This window comes from Aythya marila (assembly GCF_965140915.1).
Source record: "Aythya marila genome assembly, chromosome: 4".
In the NCBI taxonomy this organism is placed as follows: Eukaryota; Metazoa; Chordata; class Aves; order Anseriformes; family Anatidae; genus Aythya; species Aythya marila.
In genome coordinates this window covers 43,438,620-43,459,245 of record NC_139045.1, presented here as the reverse complement: position 1 = coordinate 43,459,245, position 20,626 = coordinate 43,438,620, and the positions used below count along the sequence as shown (strand labels likewise).

Genomic DNA, 20,626 nt, shown 5'->3' with positions numbered 1-20,626 from the left:
TGATTCTTAAGCACTGACCTGTTTGAAAAGCACAGAAGATCTATAGATTAGTTTTCTACTACATTGTAGCATCACCACAGGTTGCAGTTGTCATGCCTGAGTATGGCACAGGGGATTGCACTGCTTTAGCAAAAATCAGTGTATGCCTCTCTTCTGATTTTTTTTCCTTTGGTTTGTTTTTTAATCATTTTATTTTCCATAAACAAAATTTAAGGCTTTCCAAGTACATGGATTCTTATTTATTTTTTCTATTTTTTCCAGCCTCCAAACAAGTAGCTACAACTTCATGAATAAACAGAATGGTTTGACTAATAGTAGGCTATGCATTGCCTCATTGGTCCATAAGGACTCCCATTTTTTCCTGAAAAAGTGTGCTAATATTCTCACATTGCTTTGTTTAGTTAAACACTTTTTTTTTTTTTTTTTTTTTTTTCTAAAACCATATAAGGTGACATGAGTGGTGTTAATAGCATCCAATGTATTTATTTTAGGAGTTATGATCGGAGTTCCAGAAGTTTGGATCAAGAGTCTCCGTCAAAAAAGAAGAAATTTCAAACTAATTATGCATCTACTACTCACTTACTTGCTGGCAAGAAAGTGCCATCATCTCTACAGACAAAATCTAGTGATGTGGAAACAACAGTGTTTTACATTCCTGGTGTGGACGTAAAGGTAAAAGCTGTGTATAACTGAGCAAGGAAACACTTGAGTCTTTCTCTCTGCCAAAATCTGATTTCAAATCCATTGGGGCAGTATACGCAATTTCAACGATACAGAGCGACTCACCAAAGTCTTTTCAGCTCTGTGTAGGTACTGCTAAGATAGAAATAATGACTCCTGTAATACTACATTCAAAACTGATGATTTCCCCTCATTTTCTTAGGGAGGGAATAAAAATAAAAGCTCGTTTGTACCATCACAAATAGAGCTGTGTCAACTGAAGCTCTGTACAAACAGTGTTTGTGATACTACATAATGAAAAGAATTAAGTTCCACTTATGTTTTGCTGTCTAAGCATTTGTCTTGGATATTTTGTTCTCTGACAGGGAATTTATATTCTATGCTGTTTTAAAATAAAGATTTGTCTGCTTGGTGTCTGTAACTCATAGGAAGGGCAGCTTGGTAGTTGGCCTGTATAACATACAAAGCTCTCATGTTCTTGTACTTGTGATTTGAAATCCTATGGAGTAAGAGCAGGAAAACAGATCACTGCTGCATGGAAGCTTCAGTGCCATAAATCAAATGTTCTTCAGATGAGATAGACTGTTTTTCAGGTCTTCCTCTAGTGGAAAGACTTTGTACGTCCACCTTCTAGTATTCCAAGCTATTTTCAGAGATAAGAGTTATGCCTCAGGTCCTGCCTGTTGCTTTTAGTCAAATTTAGTAATAGCTGTAGATTGTCTACAGCTTTTATTATGTTCTGTAATTTTACTGACAGTGTATTATCCACATATAGGAGGTATGAATGCTTGGAATTGTTTTTGTTCTTTTTTATTTTTTGCGATTTTGTGTATGCAGACTTGTAGTAGAGGATTAGTTTCACCCTGCAGTAATACAGAAGGAAAGCAATGTGGACAGGAAAAATAGCTGGTTGTACAGGAGGTGTCAGGTTTACAGAGAAATAGCTCATCTCCTCTGTTGCTGTGTTTCCTTTTTTGTTTTCTTTTATAATTTACCTGTGTTTTGTACAAAGATTTCAGATCTTTATGTGCACTGGCTGTATCTGTAGAACATGGGTTGGAATGTAACGTATCTTACAATGATATTTTGGTAAATAATGAAAAAAGCAGAAAGGCGTGGCATAAAACTGCTGTATAGAATTGAGCTATGAAGAACATTAATCTTTCTTTGCTTTCAGTTACACTACAACTCAAAGACTTTAAAGACTGAATCGCCAAATACTTCTCGAGGATCTTCGTTGCCAAGAACCCTTTCCAAAGAGTCCAAGCTGTATGGTATGAAAGATACTGCCACATCTCCTCCTTTATCTAGCACTATCCACAGCAAGACTAACACCTTACTTCCTCCCCAACCCCCACCCATCCCATCAGGTACTTATAGACAATAACCTTCTAAAACTGTCATGGATATATATTTTTCCTTCATATAATCTACCAGCTTTAGATCTGCCTGGACATGAGTGAAAAACATGTTTATCAAATCTTAACTTTGACTGCAGAAACCTGATGTTTTGACTGCATGAATGCAGTTGATAAGGCTGCATTTTTAGAAATCTCTGGACAAACCAGTCTCAGTAATATGTGTTAGAGACTCCATATGACAGAGAAAGGCTGTACTGCCTTTTCCCAGTTTTCACTTAACAAAGTAAAGCTTATTACTGAAAAGCAAAGCTTAAGTATCTGTATAAAAAGTGAGTGCTGATTTACATTATTCTTCGTAATCCAAGAAAAAAAATGAGATGAATCCTTGCTTTCATACACTGTAACATTTGAAGAATACTTTTTAAGTTTTCCACTGCTTTTTCCCAAACATGTAGTGTGTGAAATTCTTTCTGCAATTTTGAGTATTGTCAGTACTATCTGGAATAACCCAATTCCAGAAAGCAGTATTTGTATTAAAGATATTTGTGTTAATCAAAATACCAGACTAGCGTCCTCAACTGTTGCAGCCAATTAAATAAGCATGATTTGGAATAACATGAGTTCTGAAACTTCTGTTTTATCTCAAACGATTCCTGTTTTCAAGTAGGAGCCCGTTGTTACATCATGTCAGATCTAGAGGTATGTAGATTGCACCTCCAACCTCTGAGACATTCACTCTTCTCGCCTTTGATGTTGGAGTATCACTTTAAAAACAAAGTCAAAACTTTGTCAAAATTTGTGAAGCAGGAAAAATTAGTAACTGGTATGCTGGGAGAGAACAGTGAAATGTGACACTTCTCCTCAATTGTCCATGCTGTTAAGCCATTAGCTCTTACTCCTTTAAATGGCCATCTTCTTCATAATTACTACGTATTGTGTTATCTTGGTTTATACTACTTCTCAATTTTAATGCGTATTTATCTATTCTCTTTTTCTCTTCTGTTTGCCATTTTAATTTTAATCATGTGATGTCCAGTTTTATATCTATAAGCTTTAGATTTGGAAGGATTTCTGGAAATTACACTTGTAGGATGATATGAGTGTCTCCCAAATCTAAGGATTGCAGTTAGTTTGCTTCTCTATATATTGTATTTTTATAATATTAATTAGTTTTGGTTTGTTTTAATACATTGTACTTATTTATATTACTTTTCCCCTGCAGTGAAAACCATCTTCTCTTGCTGTCTTTGATCTGCAATAAGGGCAAGATAGGACAGTCTAAACACAGGGACTGCACAGAATAGTTTACGTAGCATGAAAATTTAGTGCTGCTTATTTTAGCAAAGTAAAAGTCTTTTTCATCTCTGTTTTAGTGATTCAATGTTTATATTTTATTTGGAGAGCTTCAAATCAGTATCTCTTATTTGAATATAAATGATATAATTTGTCTCTATTCATTCTAATTGTGGCATTTCATACAGATAGTAATTGAGCTGCTTCTAATACCTTCTGTGAATAATTTGCCAGAAATATCTTTATATTTTTAATAAGCATGGTTCCAAGTGCTAGCCTTTTCCATACATTAAAAGACAGGTCTTTTCCGTTATAGTCTTGCTAGCTCCAGTCATTAAAAAATGTGGGTTTAGAATCCTCAGTTATTCTTTGCATAAAAATGGTAGGACTTGCCATTTACAGTTTTAATCTTTGAATGTCTTTTTTTTTTTTTTACTGCTTAAACTGTCATTCTTCCCAAACTCATGTATTTTCTTTTCCTAAGTTGTCTTCCATTTCCAGTCAGCTCTGTTTACTTTGCATTGTGTTTGGAGAAGAATTTTGTGTGGCTGATTTCGGTGTTATTAAAATTTAAAAATAAAAAAACATAGGAGTGCTTCATGAAGAACAAGCACAATGCAATTAAATTCAAATACAATGGGATAATAGTTCTTTTTTACACAGTTTTCTTAGCAAAATCTTAAAGTTGAATTTTTTTCTAACTGATCTGATTTATGCCTTTCCAGATGATGGTGCTGAAAATTAGAAGAAACAGCTGTTAGTTATGAAGTATCTTCTAATATTTATCAGTTACAGTTAAATGGTTTTACATTAGACAAATTTATCTTTCAATGTTGCAGCCAAAGGGAAAGGAAGCGGTGGAGTGAAAACTGCTAAACTATACGCATGGGTTGCACTTCAGTCATTGCCAGAGGAAATGGTGATTAGCCCATGCTTATTGGACTTTCTAGAGAAAGCTCTTGAAACCATTCCAATTACACCGATTGAAAGGAATTACACAGGTAAGTTGCATCTTCATATTTTAGTATTCTAGCATTTCTTTATTGTGTTCTGATGGCATTGAGCTGTATTTTCTTTAAATTCCACTTTCTAATGAGTTCTTGTGTTTCTTAAAAGCTGTTAGTTCACAAGATGAAGACATGGGACAATTTGATATACAAGATCAGTTAGAAGAGTCCACGACATCGTTGGTATCATCATCGACATCAGCATATTCATCCTTCCCTGTAGATGTGGTGGTTTATGTACGAGTTCAGGTGAGGTTTTAAATCATTTAGTATAGTAAGTAACTTCAATCACAGTCTTTGAGACAGTCTTTGCTTCTAAGTTGTTTGGTTTTTTAAGTTAAAAAAATATTTTTAGGCGCCTGTTTTGAGATACTGATGTCTAGCATGATAATAGGTAAGATGTATTTCAGTAGAAGTTCTGACATCTTTCCGTCTGTCGTGGTTCCGCCCACTACACTGTCCCATGGAGACCAACAGAAATTCTGAGAAATCACAAAATTTCCAAGCATTTTTAACCTTTACCTCTTCCTTGTCTCTTTTGGACTTCTCTTGGGAAGATATAGAATCATAGAATCATAGAATATCCCGAGTTGGAAGGGGCCCATAAGGATCATCAAGTCCAACTCCTGGCACCTCACAGGTCTACCCAAAAGTTTAGACCATGTGACTAAGTGCACAGTCCAATCACTTCTTAAATATCGTTCATAATTAGTATTTACATCTGTTATTTGTAGGTACCATTACAAACCAACAGATTTTCTCCATTTATATGGTAAATGTGAAAATACAGGAATGTACAGTGCTCATCTACATACATGTTCATACTGCTTCATATTTGATGAGTCTAGACTTTTTGCTTCAGAGGGAATAATGCTACTCCAGACTGAGGCAGAGTACTTGAGCTTGATCTGCATGTTGCTGTTTTTTTCTGCTTTGCTAAAACAACATTTTGTCATGGTACAAATTTGATTACATTCCCAAATTGAACATCTTCAAAAGGAAGTTTGTTTTATGCTTAGGAAAATTAACCACAACAATCAATAGCTCCTCTCAACTTTTTCTGTAATCTCATCTAGCCAAGCTAAAGAGTCATTTATAGTTCTTCCATAAGGTGAAACTATGAATTGACCTGGGGAGGAGGAAGAGAGGGGTATGTCCATGTCATATGCTGCATACAGGATTCCTGGGTTTGTTTTCTAAAAACTGTTTCCAAATAATACTCCTGTTGTTGGAGGGATTCCCTGTATCTATACAAACTTGCCTAGAGTTATCTTATTAATTCTAAAACCAGTCTGAGAAGGTTGTAATTAGCTTATATTTTTAGATATAAATTTATATATATATAAATTTACAAGCCAAATTTGGGGTGGTATATATAAAATAAAGCATATTTTATATGCTTTATTAAAAAGTTGAATGTGCTTTATTTCCTCTGTGTTTTAGCCCTCTCAAATCAAGTTCAGTTGCTTGCCAGTATCAAGAGTTGAATGTATGCTCAAGTTGCCATCCCTGGATCTTGTTTTCTCTTCAAACCGAGGAGAACTGGAAACGTTAGGTACAATGTACCCCTCAGAAAGTGTGTCAGTTGGTGGCAGTACTTCACAGAGTTGCTCAAAGAATTCAGTTAGTAAATCTGGAGCACCAGGTAAAATATATATGAATGGCTATACTATATGCAGCTTGTAGCAAAAATAAAATGTTCTTTTGTCTAAAATTGGAAAATAAGCTTTGTCTAAAAATGAGCTTTTACAGACCATATGGCTATTTTTCTGTGTCACATTTATCTTTATGTACTATGACTTCAGTAGGGTTGCTTCATGTATCAGTTCTTTACCTTTTGGTAAAAGCTCGCACAGATACAGTATACTGGAATTTTTCTTTCCTTGGTTAAACAAGTTTAGTTGTTTATAAAACTAACCTGTTATAAACAGCTATTGCCAATACACAGAATATTTAAGCTACATTGCTACTACAAGGGTGTAATTTGATGTGCATTTGGTCTGTTTAGTATTCCTGCTTTCAGTATTATTTCATGTTTGAAAATGTTTTTGTATTAAAACTAACTTTCAGAAAAAAAAATTGACTTTAGGTTCATCACCTGGACTAGGCAGTCCTCTTGGCAGAACACGCCACAGCAGCAGTCAGTCAGACTTGACTACTTCTAGCAGCAGCTCTTCAGGCCTGAGCTTTACTGCCTGCATGTCTGACTTTTCCCTTTACGTGTTCCATCCATATGGAGCTGGAAAGCAGAAGTCTGCTGTTACTGTTCTAACTCCTGGATCAGCAGCCCTAGGTACAGTACAAGTTTTCATTAGCTTTGGTGAATGTAGTAAGTTTGGCGTGGCTTTCTGAACTGGAGGCTTGAAAAGGCTGTGGAAGATTAAACTCTCTCTTTTCTATTTCTAGGTAATGTGGATGAGGAATCAACTTCAGTCACTGGTCGGAAGGATTCTTTGAGCATTAACCTAGAGTTTGTGAAAGTCAGCTTGTCACGAATAAGGCGCTCAGGAGGTTCTTCCTTTTTTGAGAGTCAGTCTGCAAGTAAAGCTACAAGCAAGATAGATACTACCTTGATAAACATATCTGGTAAGTGCTTTTTTTCATTTTAATCCCATCTATTTAGCTAATTAGCGAAGTGCTGTTCTAATAACATACTTTATGCTCAGCAGCTTTGTAGATATTATATAAGAACCATATACCTGTAGGTGTGCAGTGTTTTTTTTGTTTGTTTTGAATGAAGTAGGGCTTGATATGTTATTAAAATAGTGGGTCATCCCATAACAGCGATGAAGCCTAAATTGTTTCTGGTTAGTCAGATTTAAGTTATGTGTCATTCTGGTTGTATTGCAAGTACTTCTGTTGGATAGTGTCAGGAGAAAGTGATTTTAAATCTCTATTTAGTAATAATCGTAGTATTTCAACTTTCTCATGCTAAGATGATGCAATAAAGAGTGGTTATTTTCCACCTGCTGGAACAATGTTTATTTTTATTCAGATCTAACACCCCATAGTTAGTATACATTACCCTTCTGCCTGAGAGACTAGAGTCTTTGAATAGCGTTGTCCATCTACACATGTATCTGCTGAGTCTGAGACCCCAAAAGTCTGACTGCAGTGTCGTAACAAACAACTATGTAAAAGGCAAATTCTCATTTATGATTTTTTTTTCCCATGACAAACTCAGTAGCTTGCTTAGCTTTTAAATATTTTTGTATTAACTACACCTGCAGTTCTTGTTGTACCTGCCCTCCCATTCCTTCTTCTCTGTCATGCATCATTTAAAATAGTGGTTTTGAAATCCTCAAACACTAAATGTGCCATTTCACTTCCACATGCCCATTGCTAATCTGTGAACGTTTCTAGTGATCAAAAAGAGCATTAGTAATCCAAAAGACTACGTTTATTAGAACAGTCAGTTGAAGTGACTACAAATCACAAAAAAGGGATATGATGAGCCTTTTGTACAGGGTTTCTGAGCTTTCAATATTGAGAAAGCACAGTGGAATTCTACCTAACAATGTGTTACAGAAACACTCTCCATTAACTTGCTTAAGTCAAAAAGCAATCACAGTATGCCCATGATGTCTATACAGTGTAGCTTCAATACATCTATGCATGCAGGAGTCAGAAACAAGTGAATGAAATTCTGTAGGCCACCCAGTGCCCAGCTATGAATGCTCCGTTATGTCATTGTTCCTTAGGACAGAACAGTGGGCAAACTCAGATTGTTATTGCTGAGTGATCTCTTTATACATTTTATAACAGAACTAAAACAATGTTATTTAACTTTATGCTAAATGTATTTCCAAAGTTGGTTTTCAGATGGACTTAGTCTGTTAATCACTAACAGTTTTCATAGTCCTCTCTTCAGAAACAGGTATTTCAAAGCTCTTTTTTTCTTTTTTGTTACCTGAATAAGACAGTCTCTTACAGATGTTCACCTTTTTTTTTTTCCTTTTTTTTTTTTTTTTTTAACTAAATAAGAATTAGAAATATTCAAGCCATCTCCCCATGGAGAAAGACTGAAGTGGACTGTGTAGTGCAATTACTATGTAGTGCAATTCCCTATGAAGCTGCATTGAGAGCTGGACTCCTGAACATTCAAAGAACCTTGAAGTAACAGTGGGTTTTTATGATATTTTTTCCCACTGCACATGGGATCATGAGTTAATGGGCAAGTAGCAGAATAGTTGTGATTAATCTGCTATTAAAGCCTTCAGAGTCTAAGATGCAGATACTACACAAGTAGAATCCAACATAAGTTATATTGTTAGGTTACATCTTTCCTCCAAGAAATGTGTTTGTATCATATTCTGAATTTGGAGAAGCTGCAACGCCTCAGTAAAACTGCAGGTTTTAGCAACTGCTTTTCATTACAGCAGAGGCTGTGCTGCTGGGGTAGAGAAGTATTTGACTTAACTGAAGGTCTGTTAATTACATTTGGTTACCAAAACCTGTTACTAATGAAAGTTTACAGTTGCGTATATGTGTAATTTCTTTTTCAGCTGTCTGTGATATAGGATCTGCTTCTTTTAAATATGATATGCGGCGACTCAGTGAGATTCTAGCCTTCCCAAGGGCATGGTACAGGAGAAGCATTGCTAGACGGCTTTTCCTAGGTGATCAAACAATAAATCTGCCAGGTAAGATACAGCTTCTTATCAGGGAAAACCTTCTTGTGCAATGGTTTATAGTAGGAACTGCATAAACATATGTTATTTTTTTATTATTTCATATGTGACTAGATAAAAATGCAGAAATAGAAATGTATTATAACTCCATATGCAGTCATTCTAATTAATTTAATAAAAACAAATCTAGAAGTAAGAAATAGAGAATTTCTAAAGTAGAGCATTAAATTACTTAAAGCAAATAATAATACATATATTAAATAAACTGTATTTATGACAAATGACACTTATTTTGAAACTCTCCAAACACTGTTTAGTATGTGGGAGGGTATTATTAAACAAAAACAAAATAATTTTGCTGCCTTTCATGTCTGTCTTTTTTTTTCCAGTAGCCTCTGGTCCTGGAACACCAGATTCAATCGAAGGGGTAAGCCAACATCTTTCTCCTGAATCATCACGGAAAGCATATTGTAGGACGTGGGAGCAACCCTGCCAATCTGCTTCGTTTACACACATGGCACAATCACCTAATGTTTTCAGTGAACATAGTGCAAGTAGTAGTATGTCCCCTGGGACAGCATCTCATAACTTAAAGTCTCCAGCTGTTACAAGATCCAGGAGTGTGTCTGATTCTTCAGTGCCTCAGAGAGGTTAGTAGACAACTATTTTTTTTTATTTTTCTAAATATTTTCATCAGGTGGATGAAGAAAATTGTTACTACTTTATATATTTTACTATAGGAAAAATATCTTTAGGAAAGAAAGAACAGGGTTGTTTTTTTCTATTTAGAAAGCAAGATATTAGTATGTGAACAGTTTTTAAGACAAGACAGATGAAGAAGGATACACACTAGTACAGTGGCTTGTTCATATGAAATTTTGCACAATCTTATAAGAGTATCTCTGGGGTTTTTGTGAGGAAAGAGTGAGGAAAACCCTAATTCTTGAACTTGGCACTTGTGCAAATAACCACTACCTGAATATTCTACTACTAATAATTTGTTTTTTGTGTATACTTTTAATCAGTTAAAGAATATAAAACATACTCCTGCATGCTGAACAGCAAATTTAAAATCTTTTATTTAAAAGATCTTAATAAAACTCAACATGTAAAATACATCAATTTCTATTACAGCTAAAACAATATGTACCACAGATCCTCTAGTTCTCACTTATACTTACTTGTAGCTTTGTGGTGCTCATTAAATAGGGTGTAAATCTGTCTTTTTTAATGTCTTTCAATGTATATATTCTGCCAGTTTTTCTTAGTATGTGGAATCATTTAAATTTTTGCCTACTTATTTGTTTAGATGCGCTCACAAAAACGTCAACTCCATTTAATAAGTCAAATAAAGCTGGAAGCCCACAAGGAACGCCATGGGAAACACTAGTTGTATTTGCTATGAACCTGAAACAACTAAATGTCCAAATGAATATGAGCAATGTAATGGGCAATACCACGTAAGTATAAAACACGTTCAAGCATACTGTAGCAGACACTGTTATTGGGGGCAAAAAAAAAAAAAAAAAAAATCACCACTGACCATTAACAGCCTGTTGTTTTCTAACTTGAAATTCCTAACTTTTCCAGTTTTGAACTGTAAAGCCCCTTGTGAATACTGGTAGCTGCTTTATCATAAAGCCCCACATTTACTGCAAAGTAGTAAATAAGTTTCTGTTTTTCTTTTGAAAGCCTGGAAAATGTTTGTTTATTTTCATCTCTGTTCTAGGTGGACCACCAGTGGTTTGAAAAGTCAGGGTCGCCTATCTGTGGGCAGTAGCAGAGATCGGGAAATTAGCATGTCTGTTGGTTTGGGAAGATCCCAGTTGGACTCCAGAGGGGGGGTTGTTGGAGGTACCATAGATGTTAACACACTGGAGATGGTGGGTAAGTTGGAAAGCTGCTTGGTGTTAGTATATGCTCTGGACAGTAGCTTTGGAAAGCTAAAGCATGGACACAGTTCTCCTGTTTTGTGAATTTGGTAATAGGCAGCATAAAGACTTTGCATTCGTATTTGTGCTTTCTGACTATGAAACACATTTTGAATTGAAGGAATAGCGTCCTGATCAAGGGTGCATTCAGTGTCAGGGCTGCCCTAAAATTGCACCAGCTAGCTGTGCGACTCTCCAGCCCCTTTCAGCTGTTTGGACAGATGTCAACTGAAGAGATTGAGAGCGTTTCAGCTCTTCCTAGACTTTCCCAAATGCTTAAGGTGTAGGAAAAGGACAAGTGGTTTTGGAAAGAGACTGGGTGGGTATTCTTGCTGTACATCAGTGTCAGGACCTTCCCATGCATCTGGAAGAATCCAGCGCTTCCTCAGTCTCTCTGTATCGTGAGGATGGCATAATGGTGATGTTTCTGGTAAAACTGATCTTCTTGCCTTTAATGCTGTATTTCTGTGTTGCTTTTGTTCTATTTCAGCTCATATTTCTGAGCACCCAAACCAACAGCCCAGTCATAAAATTCAGATTACCATGGGTTCTACTGAAGCACGTGTTGACTACATGGGATCCAGTATCCTAATGGGGATTTTCAGTAATGCAGATCTTAAACTACAGGATGAATGGAAAATCAATCTGTATAATGCTTTGGACTCGAGCATCTCTGATAAAAGGTTTGCTGTGTTTCAAGCTTATCATGTTTGGTAACGCTGAATTCTATGTGTATGTAATGTGTCCAATGTTGATAACTGAAATTGTAAGTCTGACAGAAATCAAAGGGTCTATTTTTTTGTAGTGTCAGTAGGAAATAGCTTAACGGCAAATGTTCTCCTGGTTTTTAATATCTAGTGAGATATTTGTCCATGGGGACTTGAAATGGGATATCTTCCAAGTGATGATTTCAAGATCGACCACACCAGACCTAATAAAAATAGGAATGAAACTCCAGGAGTTCTTTACTCAGCAGTTTGACACAAGCAAGCGAGCTTTGTCTACCTGGGGACCAGTTCCTTATCTCCCACCAAAGACAATGGCCAACAACTTAGAGAGAAGCTCACACGAACAACGTAAGTGGTACAAAAAACTGTATGGTTTCCAGCTTGGATGTTTCAATTGTGCAGAATAATCTGAGCAACTTTATGCGTGTAAGCACATCTATTTGACTTATAATAATCTCTTCAATATGTTTATGCCCTTTAAATTGAGGCTTTTCAATGAGGAGGACATATATCTCGGGTATCCTGTTATATCTGTGGTACAAGAAGGAACTAACTTATAACATTTTTCAGGTTTTAGTTAAAATGTGTATTTTGCTAAAATATTCTTGCAGTTTGAAAACTGCAAATTTATTAAGTCTATTTCATAAAAATTATTTCTGCTTTGAGTAGCTGTGTGGTGCTATGCTTACTTTATGTTAATTGTGAGCTGAAGACATCTTTTATCTGAACGCAACAAGTTAGATTTCCAAGTACAAGTTAGGTTTCCAAGTACACTTGTTCAGGTTCTCGTAAACTGCAATGACCCTAGATGGCAAAGATGAAACGATGTCAATGAAATCCCATTCATTATTTCTAATCATATTTCTATTTTTAATAAAATATGGAGTTACGGCAGCAAACTTTTCTGTATCTTTCTCTTTGCTAAATTTTGTTTTTGCCATTGTGTGTTTCCTTTCTAGTGCTGGATGCAGCCCATCACCGTCATTGGCCAGGAGTTTTGAAGGTGTTGTCTGGGTGCCATATATCCTTATTTCAGATGCCATTGCCAGAAGATGGAATGCAATTTGGAGGATCCATGAGTTTGCATGGAAACCATATGACACTGGCTTGTTTTCATGGACCTAATTTCCGTTCAAAATCTTGGGCCTTGTTTCACCTTGAAGAACCCAATATTGCATTTTGGACAGAAGCACAGAAAGTTTGGGAAGATGGTAATTTAAACCATTCCCTTATCTTTTAAAATTCTTTAAATTAACTTTAAGAATATATTGGTATATCAGAATAAATCCAAGGAAAACTTATTTTCTTTGAATTCTGAATCAAGATTATTTCCCTAAAATATACTGTGTACCTAAAATAATAATCTCTTCCCTCTCCATCTGTATCACCGTTTCATTATCTGTGGTAAAATGCAAAATATATTATTGTATAGTTAAAGTTTATTAAATATGTCCCTGGCAATATATCTAGGGAGGGGATTGTTTGCTTGGTTAATTGCATGTCTGTGTTCACAGAATCCTTCATTTCTACATGATGAATGTTGGAGGTCTTATTGCTTATTTTTGTCTTTATGTTGAAGTTTTTACTGTCTGTAGCTACTTAGAAATTATTTTTTTCCAGTTATTTGCAACCATTACATGAGGGTTTTAATGCTACTGGCTTAGTAATTATTCATGGTAGATACCTGTGCAAATGATATGAAAAACCCTATGATCCTTAAAAGTTTTTTTCCCATTTTTCTTCTCTCCCAACCCAATATCCCTCACATCTTCAATACAGGTACTAGTGAACATTCTACATACATTGTACAGACACTAGACTTTCATTTGGGCCATAACACCATGGTCACCAAACCATGTGGAGCACTTGAAAGCCCCATGGCAACAATCACAAAGATAACAAGGCGCCGCCATGAAAATCCCCCACATGGAGTTGCTAGTGTGAAGGAGTGGTTCAATTATGTGACAGCCACGAGGAATGAAGGTGAGGTTCACATCCATTAAGTTTTGGGATTTTGCTTGTCAGTCAGTACAGATCGTGCTGTTAAAAGCTGCTATATTTCAAGTGGGTTATGAAGAAGGGAGTTAGAAATAACAGTTTTCTTCTTAAGAACCTTACAGTAAACTGTGGAATAAAACATGACAATATGCTGAACAGCTGGAAGTGTTAGTGAGCGAAGACCTTTTTCAAATTGTGCAGTAAAGCCAAAGTGGTCTGTTAGTGAATGGGATGTTTATGCTTATTGCAGTAGCTCCACTTTTAATCCTCTGCTTTTTCCTCTTTCACCCCATGCAGAGATATTTCTTGTTGCATGTAGTTGTCCAGATTTTCTAACATGAGGATGCATTTAGTAATTTCACTGTACATGAAGAAGTAACAGATGAAGTTAAAGTGGGAATATATTTTAATCTGTGATCACTGCTTCCAGGAATCAAAACATTTTGAATCATATACTTAAATCACTCAGTTGGAAAATAAAACTCTCAAAACCAAATCCTAAAATACAGCTGTTGTTATTGTGTTCACAAAAAATATAGAACCAGTAGAAGAAATCAGTTGAATTTCTGTGAAAGGTGAATGGCAGAATATGGTATATAGTTAGAAATGAGCAGTTTACATTGTCTTGAAAACATATTTTCAAGTTGTCAATACTAATAATACTAATATACTAAGTACTAATATTTATACCTTTTGAAAGACATGACAGGATGTAATGGTTGAAGTTAACAAGCAGAGGCACATTCTGTTAAATGCTTTTACATAGCTCTGTTTTGCTACATGCAGAGCATTTGTGTACACCAGCAAGAACAACATCTGATAATGTGACCTTTTGGAGCCATGCTGTTGAGAGCTGGTTAAAGGATATAATGAAAAGCTTTACAATCTAGTAACTTTCTTAACTTTCTGTCTTGTCACAAGTTTAACGACTGAAAACTAATTAAGTAATTTAGATGATATTGCATGTGTGTTATGCTGTAAGTATTGTGACAAAGTCAGATTCCTTCTAAATAGTGATTTACATCAATGTTGCCTCTGTGTCTTAGTTGTATCCATTGGAAACATTTATTTTCATTTTAAGTCCTATCATATTTCCTAATACAGAGGGCGTGCTTTTGAACATGTGGTCTATATTTGACTTAACTGAAAGTTCATTATTAGAATAAACTTGTGATGGGGTGGTCAGATGAATAAAATTTGGACTGTAAGCTTGGAAAAAAACACACAACAAAACAAAACGAAAAACACCACAAAACAAACAAACAATTCTTAGAAGTACTTATATGTTTTAATACATAAACCTATTTACCTATTTCTTCCCCGCTTCTTTATTATGAGATGTATTTCAGTGTGTGAAAGTGCCACAACTAATTTGAAAATTTGTCACTCTCTGTACTGACAGAACTTATTTTTAACAAGGATTAGCGAATTAAGGTATTTCCCATTATCCCTGTAGAGTTAAACCTACTTCGAAATGTTGATGCTAATAACCCAGAGAGCAGCACAACTGTGAAAAGCTCAAGCTTGCTAAGTGGCTTTAGAGGCGGTTCCAGTTACAATCATGAAACGGAAACCATCTTTGCATTGCCAAGAATGCAGCTGGATTTTAAATCTATTCATGTTCAAGAGCCCCAAGAGCCATCATTACAAGGTACAGTAAAAATCATTTGCATTTCCTGACCCAAAGCTGTTTCTCATGAACAAGGGTTTAAATACAAAGATACTGTGGCAATAAGAAAAGAGGTTTTAATCTGAAAATTACTGCAGATGTGCAAGAAAGTACACAGTTTAAAATGCAGAGGGAGTTCTGATGAGAAAGTGAAGATCTAGGAAATTTCAAGATCACAGGAGGCTCTTTATCTACGGGATTATTTTTTTTTAACCTGCCAGCTACACTTCTAAGCTTCCATAAATGGCAAATGCACACAAGATTCTTCCATCCTATTATGTTCTCTATGGAGAAATCTGTCCTTGAGATGAGAGTTTTTTGGGGTAGAGGAATTAATAATGGTCTAACAAGCACAGGTTAGTAATAGTAAGATGATACTGGCTGAAAACAATTTGCCATATTTCTGGACCATGAATACCATGAATAGAGGCAACTTCCCTTCAAATTAAAAACCAAAATGTTGCAACAGCTGCTGCTCCTGGTTAGTGTTACAGAGCTAAGCTAAGAAAATTAAAGATGGGCTACATTTGAAAGAAAAAGGTTTTCTATTCCTGTGATGCAAGAAAAGTGCTTGCAGTATGCCAGTAATTCTCAGTCTTCTCTGCAGGCTCCTAAAACTGTTCCAATGGAGATGAAGACTCTTGTACAGTTAATTCAAACTTGCTGCCAGTAGCCTTGCTTTTTTGTCTTAAATCAACTCTGTGAAGCCCTTAGAAACAGTCCATGTTACCTTGGGTGTCTGCAGTTCCAGGCTGAAAAAGTACCGCGCCATACTGTTGTCAGAAAGGAACTCACAAGTCTAACAATTACATTTCAAAGGCAATACAGATACCTTGTCAGTTTTCAAAATGTTATGTTCAGACTACAGTCAGAACTGTTGGGAAAAGCCTACTCGGTACCAGCAGTTACATTTGCAAGTAATCTGTATTGAAATTCTGTGTACTGTTCTGTATATGGCAAGTGCTTAAAATGCATTAATACTATTTTTATCTGATTGTAGATACAAGTGTTAAACCAAAGGTGGAATGCAGTGTAGTAACTGAATTTACAGACCACATTTGTGTAACTATGGATGCTGAATTGATTATGTTTCTACATGACTTGGTGTCTGCTTATCTAAAAGAAAAAGAAAAAGGTAAGCTGTTATTTGTGGTAAGACTGGCCTGACAGTCTGTAATTGTCAGACTACTTGATAGTAAATATTTGCATGCTTTCTAAATACAGTTGACTTGTTTAAAAATTTATTTAATTAAAAATAATAATAAAAAGTGCCTAAATTGCTGCTATTGAAATCAACAGAAATAGTATTAAATGTTTGTGAAATTGTTAGTGCTGTGAAATGGTAGCTACCTCTTTTGATCACTGGTAAGTGAAGTTTAACCACAAAAAGCACGGAGTTGTCCAGGAATATTTGAGCTGACTTTAAGTCAGGCCCCGTAAGACTGGAAGCAGAGTAGCTGCATACAAAGTGCTTTAGTGACTTTAGAGTGCTTTACACATGAACACGTTTAGTTAGAGCATTCATATTTGGCACATGGATTCTTAAAGAATATGTGGCCGTTGCTAGAAAGAGTGAATTGAAGACAACAGAAATCGATGTATACGTGAAGTGTGACGAACAGTGACTTTGGTTGTTGTAAATTTAATGTGAATAAACTATGCAATACTAAATGACTGTGCTCTATAATTATCTGCATATTGAAGAGTAGGTCATGATTGTGCATCTTTAATGCTTTACAATTATTTCCACAAGTATCTGAAACGTATTAAATCAGTTAAGATTTGGGAAAGAACAGCGCTGTAGATGCTCATCATAGGTAAAATTCGAGATGTTACTTTGATGATGACATCTAAAAAGCATATTCAAAATAAAAGCAGCTTACTCAAAGTTCTAAAACTTCTTCAGTTTCCAAATTTTCCATAGAAATCCTAGTACAGACTCTCATTCCTGTACTTTTTTCCTGAAAGACTAATGTAAGACAGTAATGTATGTGTAAACAATGAGTTACCACCATAGTGAAAGTCACATTTGTTTTTCTGGTGTATGAAATTGAGTGTTACACATAGTAGTTTGCATTTATTACTCATCTGGCATTCATGTTAGATGATGGTATGTATAAGTATGACATAAATAGTATAACACATTAAAATTTATTATTTTACAAATGGCTTTTCTATAACCGTTTCAAAATATGTTGTGTACAATGGAGCTCAGGGATACTAAGTTTCCTAAAAGTGCTTTATACTGAGATGTCCAAGAGGTGCAGAAGCTAACAAAAGAGGAAAATAACTTTTTTTGGTGAATACTTTGTCAAAAAATACTTGGTTTCAGGCTATCCAGAGTAACTCAAAATTCAGTCCCAGTTCACAGATTTGTTTTTTATTTTATAAAATGTGCTGTTTGGAGGAGAAAGAGCTGCTGTTCCCTTTCCATATTCCATGATTTAAACTCAAGTAAGAACTGGGTTCAGGTCTCCTTGATGCCTTTGGACAAAGATTGAACTTAATTGTTACCTCACCATCCTCCTCCTCTGTCAATCAAAAAATAAAAATCCAAACTTAGGAGTGTGTCTGAATTTTGTTTATGAAATGTGATATGTTTTGTTTCATGCCGTGATGAAATTGGAAGACCCTGTACATGGATGCTTTGGGATTGTAGGGAGAAGAATTCCACATCCCAGTATTAGCCAGCAATGATTAAGTTTTTTCATATATTTTATTAGCACTTTGTTCAAACCAAAAATGTTGGCCAGAAATTCTGTAAAGGTGTTACAACAAGCTGAAACATAACGTGTTTTTCTCTTGTTTGAGATTTGCTCTGGTGTTTCGTTTAAGATGTCCAAAGAGGATTCAAATCAAATGCTCATGACAGACTGATGGTTTGTTGTGTGTTTTTCTTTTTTCCCATCTCCATTTTGTAGCTATTTTTCCTCCTCGCATTTTGGCTTCTCGTCCAGGGCAGAAAAACTCTGTTGGTGTACTTGAGGACAGCTCCACTGAGAAAGAAGCAGAGGAAAGCATTACTTACACTACAGTCGACTGGAGAGAATTTATGTGCAATACTTGGCATTTGGAACCCACGCTCAGGTAACGACCATGTTTATCCACAATCTCTTTACGCATTTTATCTGTGGGTACTGTCCTTCAAAACACAAGCGTTTCCAAGTTGATTCTGTTCAGCTACTAAGAGGATTGATCACATGGATGCTGTTAGAGATTCATCTTTGGCTATTAGTGCTGGTATGAAAGATGGTCAGGACATGACAAAAGCTGGATAATGCAATTATCACATTAATTAACTCCTAGATTGCACTTCTGGAAGGTAAACTTAGGTTAAAAGAATCTTTAAGGCTCTTCAAAATCAGGACAATAAAACTAAACTCATCAAGAACCACAGACGACTATTTTTCACGTTGTCCTTCATTTCATTCAGTTTCTAGCATGTAACTTCTCACCTTGCAGTTTTCACAGAATCGTCTAGGTTGGAAGAGACCGCCAAGATCACGGAGTCCAACCTCTGACCTAACAGTAACAAGTCCTCCACTAAACCATATCACTAAGCTCTAAATCTAAACATCTTTTAAAAACCTCCAGGGATGGTGACAAAACCACTTCCCTGGGCAGCCCATTCCAATGCCTCACAACCCTCTCAGTAAAGAAGTTCTTCCTAATATCCAGCTTAAACCTCCCCTGGCACAACTTTAGCCCATTCCATGTATTTTACCGTTTTTATTTTGAAGGGCTGTCTTTCTTTTCTTACAAGCAGTTCTACAGAAGAACTTCCTTTATACTCTTGCATAATATAAAAATTGAGTTGCATGTTAATGATAAATATGAATTTGAAAATTTCAGGTATTGACAACTCTTTCATTTTTTTCCTCACATATATACTTTGCTGACACTTGGCAACAAATTCCTCACTACCATGCCAAGAGGGAAGATTTTTTTTCTTCCAGAGCAGGAATTTAGGTAGTTCTAGTTATTACTTCAGCAGTCACCTTAAAATAATAATAAAAATATATATCTATAAAAGTTGCTATATGGCAGTTTAAGCATAACACAAGAGAACAGCACATATACCAGATATATACCAGCAACCCACTGCTCTCAATATACACATTTAATCCCTAGAAATGACTTTTTTTTTGTCAGGGTTTGTTTGCTTTTTAACCTCTGCTGACACTACTAGTGCATATAAGTGTTCATTCACTGCATATCAAAACACACATCAACCCAGGCCAAATGAATTCTTATCTCCCTGAGCATCCTGTTACTTTGAGAGTTGGTTATCTTCAACTACCTGTATATACCAAGCTTGAAGCCTGTTGGGCAGAAGTAACAATGGGTGTTTATATAGACAAATGGTAGTTGCTATGTAAATTCGAGATCCAGTTGCCTATTATTGTTGTTGTTGCTTTGTTAGATTAATATCCTGGACTGGGAGAAAAATTGATCCTGTTGGCGTTGACTACATCCTTCAAAAGCTGGGCTTTCACCATGCAAGGACTACTATTCCCAAGTGGCTGCAGCGTGGTGTCATGGATCCTTTGGACAAAGTTTTGTCAGTTCTTATAAAGAAACTTGGTACTGCACTACAGGATGAAAAGGAAAAGAAAGGAAAAGACAAAGAAGAATACTAAAACTATAATGTGACAACTGTAATTCCGTTTGATTTTATCGAAGTGTTTTATTGTAAGAATTTAAATATGGTTTAAAGAGAAACCTAACAGCTTTTTGCTACTCTATTTAAAACTTACATTGTGAGTAACTGTTTACTGTGGTACATGATACCATTCTGTATTTGAAGTATTGCATGATTAAGACCAATGTATATTCTGTGAAGGAATAGCTGGAACACTGTAAATCTGCTCCTCAGTCTCCACTGTTTTATTGTGTGCAATATGATTCCTGCATCTTCAAAATATTTGCAGATTAACTGTGAATTTTCAGAAACTTTATTTGCCATAACACAAAACCCTATGTTGATGTGACTGGTAATTGATTCGTCAATGTAGACTCGTGTAAATTATATATATACATAACTTATGAAACTGTGATTGCCTAAGTGCTAAAAAAAAAATCGTTAAGTTTATTACACTTGTATTAAAATTTAACTATTGTACAGATTTTTTTTTGTTCAATCTCTTTGATTAAAAAAGTGTTTTAAGTGTAACTTGGCATCCTGTATCCTTCCAGCGGGGGCTGCCCGTCCCCCGCACCTCATGGCCGGGAGCCCGCCCTTCCCCTCAGGGCGCTGGGACGAGGCGGCGCGGGCTCCCGGCGCCCGCAGGGAGGAAAGAGCGAGAGGCGGCGGCGGCGCCCAGCCG

General features: G+C 35.9%; 1 protein-coding gene across 10 annotated transcripts in view; it reads left to right on the top strand.

Annotated features, from left to right (window-relative positions):
* Positions 1 to 20,466, top strand: part of BLTP1 (bridge-like lipid transfer protein family member 1) — a 113,736-nt gene extending 93,270 nt beyond the window's left edge. For 7 of the 10 annotated variants that reach the window (XM_082758885.1, XM_082758886.1, XM_082758890.1 and 4 more), the window contains 19 exons: positions 492 to 672; positions 1,859 to 2,051; positions 4,175 to 4,336; positions 4,452 to 4,591; positions 5,786 to 5,987; positions 6,432 to 6,635; positions 6,749 to 6,928; positions 8,848 to 8,985; positions 9,363 to 9,623; positions 10,283 to 10,433; positions 10,703 to 10,860; positions 11,395 to 11,587; positions 11,763 to 11,980; positions 12,592 to 12,843; positions 13,412 to 13,615; positions 15,087 to 15,281; positions 16,300 to 16,434; positions 18,221 to 18,386; positions 19,723 to 20,466. In XM_082758885.1, the coding sequence (XP_082615011.1) occupies positions 492 to 672; positions 1,859 to 2,051; positions 4,175 to 4,336; positions 4,452 to 4,591; positions 5,786 to 5,987; positions 6,432 to 6,635; positions 6,749 to 6,928; positions 8,848 to 8,985; positions 9,363 to 9,623; positions 10,283 to 10,433; positions 10,703 to 10,860; positions 11,395 to 11,587; positions 11,763 to 11,980; positions 12,592 to 12,843; positions 13,412 to 13,615; positions 15,087 to 15,281; positions 16,300 to 16,434; positions 18,221 to 18,386; positions 19,723 to 19,939 (3,550 nt within the window). In that variant the 3' untranslated portion in view covers positions 19,940 to 20,466. The remainder of the gene's footprint in view (positions 1 to 491; positions 673 to 1,858; positions 2,052 to 4,174; positions 4,337 to 4,451; positions 4,592 to 5,785; positions 5,988 to 6,431; positions 6,636 to 6,748; positions 6,929 to 8,847; positions 8,986 to 9,362; positions 9,624 to 10,282; positions 10,434 to 10,702; positions 10,861 to 11,394; positions 11,588 to 11,762; positions 11,981 to 12,591; positions 12,844 to 13,411; positions 13,616 to 15,086; positions 15,282 to 16,299; positions 16,435 to 18,220; positions 18,387 to 19,722) is intronic. The other 3 variants (XM_082758883.1, XM_082758884.1, XM_082758888.1) reach the window with 2 other exon arrangements.
* Positions 20,467 to 20,626: the final 160 nt, after the last annotated feature.